The 8,563-nt window shown below is 35.4% G+C and overlaps 1 protein-coding gene across 1 annotated transcript; it reads right to left on the bottom strand.

Annotated features, from left to right (window-relative positions):
• Positions 1–737: 737 nt before the first annotated feature.
• Positions 738–1,577, bottom strand: LOC141618932 (uncharacterized). The gene has a single exon (XM_074435989.1). It carries the CDS (start codon positions 1,575–1,577, stop codon positions 738–740), a length of 840 nt encoding a protein of 279 aa, XP_074292090.1.
• Between the last annotated feature and the right edge of the window lie 6,986 nt (positions 1,578–8,563).

The following is an 8,563-nucleotide window of genomic DNA, read 5'->3' as shown; positions in this document are numbered from 1 at the left end:
AAAAATCACACCAAAAATAGCCATATTGTCGGAGTTATCGAGCTTTTAAATCAAGCGAATGAATCTGAAAGACAAGAGTGACTTGAACTTGCGTTTTGAACTTATACTCATGTCCCTCATGTATCATTCTTTGATATAAAATAACCACACGTTTTACCAAATTGATGTAAAACTACTCGAATTTTGATGTTTTTATTTTTAAATAATAAAAATGCAGCGAAATTAAAGTGTTTTTGGTGTTTTTTGTATGAAATATGCACGAAAATTAAAAAGGATATGAATTAGTTGTGAAAATCTCTCAAGTCCCCTCAACTAAAACTAGGATATGACGTGAACAACTCTCCTCCCTCGCAAGGAACTCGAAACTGAACACGAATGGCACCTAACCTCGCAAGGATGAATGTGTATTATCTCACCCTCGCAAGAACGAAATAATAAATCTAATAACTCGCAAGCAATTAGAACACACAAGTATAAAACTTGAATTAACTCTCCAATTCAATGAATAAAACTGAATACAAAGCCCTCTATTTATAGTAGAGTAGGCCGACTAAGAGGACTCCTAAAACTGCCTAAAAACAACATTCCTAAACTCGACCCTTGGAGAATTGGCAAAATTGCCTTACTTTTTTTTTTGGGGGGGAAAATGTAAGTGATTTCATTAATAAACATAAACCAAGTTACATATTACATCTTCATCATTTTGAGCTATCACTTGCTATCTTACAACTAGCTCATCAATACAAAATATTATCAATCCATTGCATTACTCTACTGTTCTTACATTTAAACACTAAATTTTTCATTCTTCGAATGCAATCCTGCTTCACACATTGCCCAAGTCTTCCTGGTCTTTGTAGATAACCCTCAAGTCTGCAAATATTTCGAGCATACCAGATCTGGTACATACTGCAAGCCAATATCACAGCTACAATCTTCTTCCTGCACAAAGAGGACTGCCTCCATTCAATCCACCACTGAATGCAGTACCTATGTGGCAGTTCAACCATACACCAGGCACTCACAGCTCGAATGCACTTCATGCTGTAAATACATTCAAAGAATAAGTGTTGATGACTCTCCTCCTGTAAACCACAGAGATAACAGACATTCTGACTGAGCACACCCAGAGTGACAAGTCTATCCTGTGTTAGTAGTCTCCCACGAGCCACTAGCCAACACAAGAAGCTATGCTTGGGCAAAATCCACTTATTGAGCATCCAGGGATACCAAGGAACGTTCTCACTATCAGGCTTGAGCCATTTATATCCATCTTTAATGCTATAAGCAGAACCAGGGGGGAAAATCAAATGCTGAAGTCTGTCTTTAGCTTGACAGATCTTCCTCCAAGCCCAACTGCTACCAATTCCTGGTTTATACTCCTGCCATTGATGCTGCTTAATATAAATTGCATGGACCCATCTAACCCATAGATGATCCTCCTTGTTAGCCACCCACCAGGCATATTTCCCTATGGTGGCAATATTCCAACAATGCAAATCCTTAATGCCTAATCCACCCTGTTTCAAGGGTTTACATATGTGTTCCCAAGCAACTAGGGAGGGGCTTTCCTTCATCTCATTACCATGCCAAAGGAATTTCGTGCAGATGGCTTCTATCTTCCTGATGACTGTCTTAGGCAAAATAAAAATGCGAGCCCAGTAGCTATGGAGAGTTGATAGCACAGCTTTAATGAGAACTGTCCTACCTACATAAGACAGCTTCCTAGCCCCCAATCTTCTCACCCTCTCCACAACCTTGTCCACCAGACATATTAGGCAACTTGAGTAAGTTCATCACCCGCGTAGAAGTTGGACTGCTCAACTTAAAATGATCATATCTCCTTCGTTACTTAACCAAATAAGGTGTATGACTACTTGTTGGAAAGCTAATATCATATACTTTAATCTTGAAAAAAAATCACACCAAAAATAGCCATATTATCGGAGATATTGAGCTTTTAAATCAAGTGAACGAATTTGAAAGACAAGAGTGACTTGAAATTGCATTTTGAACCTATACTCATGTCCCTCATGTATCAACTAGTCAATCCTGATCACGTAAGTTACCACTTGATAAAGGTTATCTCTCCCCCGAGCTTAATTCGTATGCCCTTCATAGCACATTCTCCCATTCGCATAACTATCACCTCCTGACAAATCTACCCATATCATTAATACTCGCTACTAGAAAATGCCTCTTATATCCACATCTTATACTCCCTCACATCAATATATACCAATCCGGCCATCACAAAATCAACCCCTTTAGAACGACTATCCTCTCTATTTATCAGCATCCTTAACCACTTGTGACAACACCACGACGCCACCATCTTTCGCATCGCTACCCTCTCCCTATAACCTCTAAATATAACAATTCTTTTCCTATCCTCGGTTACCATCCCAATTAACGAATATCAAATCCATCAACGACATTAACTCAACATTAATTCCAATTCTGTCCTTAATTGTATCGTCACCTAGCTCACCACCCAAAGTCTCATATCATGCAAATACTCTACCAACTTCTTACCCTCTGAATTCCTCAAAACTCATGACTAGCATGTTGTCATGAAATTCCTCTATAACCCTTAACTCACACCCTCATGATAGTATCATACATCTCCATGATTCCTTACTTTCATGTCCCACAACTCCGGTCGACCCTCTCTCATCTTACTCCCATCCTTATTTTCCCTTTACACTCAACAATACCAATTAATTATTCATCTCCTTACTCCTTCTACCTATCTCTTTAGTAATACAGTTACCTTCTCGTTGCTCCAAAACTCATATTCCATTAATTCATATCAATATCTTCTCATTCTTTCTTATCACTAATCCTCTCTTATCATGCTACTCACTCACACTTGCCACCATTAAGTCCACACAACCAACGGCTACTCTTCAATTAGTTGTATCTTCCTTTCGTATCCCTAGAAAACCAAAAATTCACCTCATACCATTAATTGCCCAAAGAATTACACACTAGGATCACCTCTTAAAAATCCAAATTTCCAAACTCAGTCACTATCTACAAATCCACATCGCGACATAACTCAATCTAAGCTTTCCATACACCATTCTTTTCCATCCCTCTACAACGACCTTCCATTACCTATATTCTTAAGTAAACCAGTTATAACTATCTCTCTCCATAAATCCTTAAACGTCCTAAGTTACCACCATTCGCATCCCTCATTTCCATCTTTTCATTCTCACGTTCCTCAAACTTATATCACCCCTTGCCCATATATACTTACCTTTACATTACTTGATTTGGTTATTTTCAGTCGTTGGCCTATCAAAATAAATCCCATTCTCAACTAACTAGTAGCTAGCAGTAAGAAAGGATCGAATCCATAGGGAGGCGAGTTAATTATTCTAGTTTGTTAATATTTAAGTCCGTCTTAAGGTAACAATTTCTTGAAGGCTGTTTGTTTGACTTCTATCAACTAATTGCAATAAAAGTAAATAAGATGAATTCAATAATGTTAAAAGGTCTAGGGATTAGGTTCACTAGGTAGTTATCCAGAGTGTGATTTAATTCATTGATAGAGCAATTTATGTTGTTTAGGGTCATATGATCAGTCGATTCTTATATGCTCTTTATATCTATACTTAACATGCGGTCGCTATCATTAAGTCAGTCTATTCAGTTATCGTGGCCTATTCTAGTCTTAATCCGGTCGATGAAAATCCTAGTTTATGATACTAATTAATCAATCCTGCAGAAACTAATTAACTAGATTCAAAACAATTAACTGAACAACAACAAAGAAACTATTTTAACTATTAATTCATTAACATAATCCCCTTCTAACAACCTAGATCCCCATTCACCCTAGATTAAAATATTTAGCTACTCATGATAAAGGGAATAACAACAATAATATTGATGAACAATATAATTAAAAGCATAACAAGATGAACAAATGAACAATTGAATAAACTAGAACTTGAATTAATAATAATCAAAGAAAAATTAGTAAGTACCGTAATTAAAGAGTGCTTGGATCCGAAACAATATTAATAAAACTAAACTAGGGGTTTTAAGAGAGTTCTAGGGTAAAGTAAGACGTAAGTTCTAATTATGACGTGAATTGGGTATTTGTAATAAAGATAGACCGACTTAAGGAAATTGCGCGGAAACTACCAAAACTGGGTATACTCGATCGAGCCTAGCGACACTCGATCGAGTACACACCCACTCGATCGAGCCTAGGTGCACTCGATCGAGTATCCTCCTATTTCAGCTCTTTTCTTCTCGTTGTCTTATTCACTCCTCTTCCTTTATTCTCATAGATTCCCGTGCCATGCTCCGTGTATTCCTTCATGCCCACTCCGTGGTGCTACATTTCATTCTTTTATTCCATAAATGCATCATTCCTGCATTAAACACCAAATAGTGGAAGTATCGACATTCTAGCATAAAAGACATATAATCAATGCAATTTAGCACAAAAACCGTATCAAAAGTAACTAAGGGGAGGCATATAAATGTATATAAATATTGTTAGGATTCACTAATTCTATTAATTTGCATATTCATATATGAAATAATTTATTTAGTCATAAAATAAAAGCTAGATCTTATGCATGCAAACTTTAATAAAAGAGATGGAAAAATCTACTTCTCACTATCTTATTTCGGCCATTTGGGCACCAACAAGATCTCCTTCTTGTTAGTTCTTGAGCTTTCCTTATAATGGATGAACAAGGTTCAAATTAGAACCTCTCCCAAAAGCATATATCCAAGGTGTTACTCTTAATAATTAATAATATTATGAACTAGTAATATTATTAATCTAGCTTAAAATTGACCCAAAATATTTATTTTATTCTCCTCTATTTCAGTTTAGAGAAGAGAGTTTTTGTGGTTTTTCTTTCTCTAAAAATGTCTCACAAAAATGTAGAGAATAATCAATTTTCTTACACTAGAAAATTATGTGTTGAAGAAGTGAATAATAAAAGAAAAGCCCTTGTCTTTTCTATGTAGAAAACTGGTTGGAGGGGGGAGGAGAGCCCAATGCATGGTCTTGTGTTCTTCTCAAGACAAGACTAGGCATGCATGGCTAGTCATTAGGCATAATCATTATGTTTTCCACTTAAAATAAAAACACAATATAAACCTTATACTCCCTCCATATTTTCGGCACATTTAACATAAAATGGATGGTCTATTTTATTTTGTCATTTGTCAATTGTAACATATGTGACATGTTACTTGACATATGAAATTGTAATGTATTTTTAACATATTAAAAATCAACATACTCATAAAATATGTCATATACAAAATCGACTAGTAATTCGTAATTACTTGTGCCAAAATGGTTTATCAAATTATAAATTACGTCTTGTATTTATAATAAATTATTCATTCAATTTCAATTTCAATTGTTTCGTAAACAATAATTTTATCTAAGTAATAAAACAATTCGATTACTTAGACCGTATCTCATTTAATCAAATTACAATAAGACAAGTTAACTTTACTCACAAAATCACCCGTCAATTTTAAGTAATTTAATTAACTCGTATCGACATACGATTAATTAAATAATCAATTAAGAGCGTCACCCTTTAGGTATGACCTAAGGGGATCAACTGATCACCACCGTCGCACGACAGTATTGTCAAACTCTAGTCAGCCAATCATTACCGATATGTGTGGACTAGTTGTCTGTAAAATATTACATCCCACATGTATTCTTAAAATGAGATTTAAACATGTGATCATCATGATCGACAGTTGTGATCGCATTATTGTCGGAGGACACTTATTCCAACAATCTCCCACTTGTCCTCGACAAGTGTGCGTCACCAATTCTCTTGTCCTATTATATCTCCCACTCAATGCAAGGTGTCGTTAAGGTCGTACTTGCAAGTGATCATATCGAGAGTGGTTTCCTCGATCTGGAGAATAACTGATTGACCGGAGTTATCTACCATAGATACCTTCCGAGCGTGGCCACGCATTTCCAGTTCATTACTCCTCGAGTGGCTCCGAGATATTGTTTTAACCCTGACAAGGGGGTGGACAATTCCTATCGCACTATTCCCTTCGACTAGCCACAGCCATCATAACCCAAAATATGCCCATTTGACCCCATTTACGAAGGTTGTAGTAACATAAATCAAAGTTAATCTGAAACTGTGCCACCTTAGGCGAACAGTCTTTAGTCAAAAGAATCGACTCATTAGAATACTATAGTAGCTCTCGCCACGACCAAGCTTTATAAATTTGCCAGAACTCTATAAGCGGTCATAAGGCTCGACAAATTGTTCCTAACAGTCTACCTATGTGATCGACTAGTCATCTCACATGACTCTATGGCACTTGAACTTTCCATCAATCGCATCACACTCTAGTCACTTCGAGACATCACCTCATACAAGTGACTATGGGCAAATACCATGTTAATCCGGGTTCACTTTAACGGAGTTCAATATTGTCTCTACAACCCGTTTGGATGTAACAGAGTATAAAAGGAGTTTTTTTAGATTTTAAAAACTCGAACGACAAATGTGATTATCACATATGAATAGTCAATACCTGATTACTACTTCATAATTTTATAATCCATTTTCATCTTATATGTAGTTGTTCATTTCAATGCAATTGAAATAACATATGACATGACTCATCATGTTAAGCCCATGAGAAGGCTTTGGTTAGTAGGTTTTATCAACTTCTTGTACCTTACTCAACCTTACTACATACTCGTTTTCCTTTGTAATGTATACATTTGCATTACAAAACTTTCTGAGTACGTGTCTAGATCCAATCTAGACATAAGCTTTCTAGCCGTAGAATAGCTCCCACTGTTTTCACAGTGTGTGGGATCCATCCTTTTGCTCATCTCATGATTGCAAGTGTACTCAATTTCCGTTGTGAGTATCTCTCATTGTTCTTTATTGCCTAGAACGATTCTAGCAAATCTATTTCTTAAATAACATAGCCACAATGGTTCCTTAACCATCTTCACGTGTTTTGAATATGGTTTTGTCTGAAACCTTTCGCAATCTCAATTGTCATTCGTGTATCACCCTTACACAAATTAGTTAATTGCGTCAAAATACACTTAACTTTCCATCCTTAATGCTTCCTCAAGCACTTAAGAATAATCTATATGGCTACTTGGTAACTATTACTTAAATTCGATTTTGAAACAATTCATCATACTCAAAGTATATGAAGTGTTGTACATCATTACTCATTTAATTGATCCAAAGAAATGAAACAAATGGAATCAATCAAATATGTTCAACTCGATTGAACTAATCATGATCTTATCAACATAAGACTTCTTATTTGATGCTAATATCATGTAGATTTATCTCCATAAATCCGGATATTAAAGATGTATTATAATACTCCATAAGTGTCAAATCATTCACAATGATCAATATGTCATCCACATATAAGACTAATTAAAAATTCCGTAACTCCCACTAAACTCCATGTATAAACACAACTTCTCGACTTATCGAGAAAAGTTTTATAACATGATCCAAACATTGATTCCAACTCATTGATGTCCTACTTAAGACCCTCTCTTAAGTTCCACATTATCTTAGGATTGTAAGAATCTACAAAACTCAAGACATGTATTGAATACATTCCTTCTAATTGAAGAAGTGGGTTTTAGATTCACTTGCTATATGTATATCATCATAATGAAACACAATTCCTAAGAAGATCCAAATAGACTTAAGCATTTCAACTAGTGCAAAACCCTTTGCCACCAATCAAGCTTTGATATCTCTCTTTGATATCCAACAATTCCACTTGGAATTTATTTCAGATTTTCATGGCTCTAAGCCTTGTATTGAGTTGTGACTTAAACACTCTAATTTAAGTCATATGATCATTACTTTCCAGAAGTAACTTGAATCAAACAATTTCTTTGTAAGTTGCAAGCTCTTTACTTTCTAAAAGTAACACTAATTCATCATCTTCAACAAGTGATGATTTTAACCTCCTAGGTTTTTGAAAAAACAACGTCTTACACAAAACGTCTCATGTAGCCAAGAAAGACCAGTTTCTTGCGACATAACATTCTTTGTGGCTCTTAAATAATTTCTCGTTTTTTCAAAATGTCTCATGTAGCCAAGAAAGACCAGTTTCTTGCGACATAACATTCTTTGTGGCTGTTAAATAATTTCTCCCACTCTGTCTTCTAGAAATAAACTTGTATTCTAGAAAGACAGTTTCACAAGCCACAAACCCGTTGTACTCGTGATTATAGTAAGGAAAAATGAGCATTTGTTTCTTTTGAAAACTTACAAACATGGTACCCTACCATTTCATATCTCATATGATTCGTTTTAGATTTAGTGGAAAAATAATTTAGACAAAATGATAAAATCCCCAAAAGGATCAAGTAACTCAAAGTAACTTGATTAAAGTTCAAACCATATCGAATAGCGTTTGATTTCTTATCCAACCACACATTATCCCATAATGCGTGCTAAGAGAGATTAACTTGTGATACTATATCACATTTCCTTTGACTTATATCAAAGTCTTCACTTTGATAGTCCCATTACGACTA

Source organism: Silene latifolia, chromosome X (assembly GCF_048544455.1).
Source record: "Silene latifolia isolate original U9 population chromosome X, ASM4854445v1, whole genome shotgun sequence".
NCBI lineage: Eukaryota > Viridiplantae > Streptophyta > Magnoliopsida > Caryophyllales > Caryophyllaceae > Silene > Silene latifolia.
This window is presented reverse-complemented; position numbering and strand designations above follow the sequence as displayed.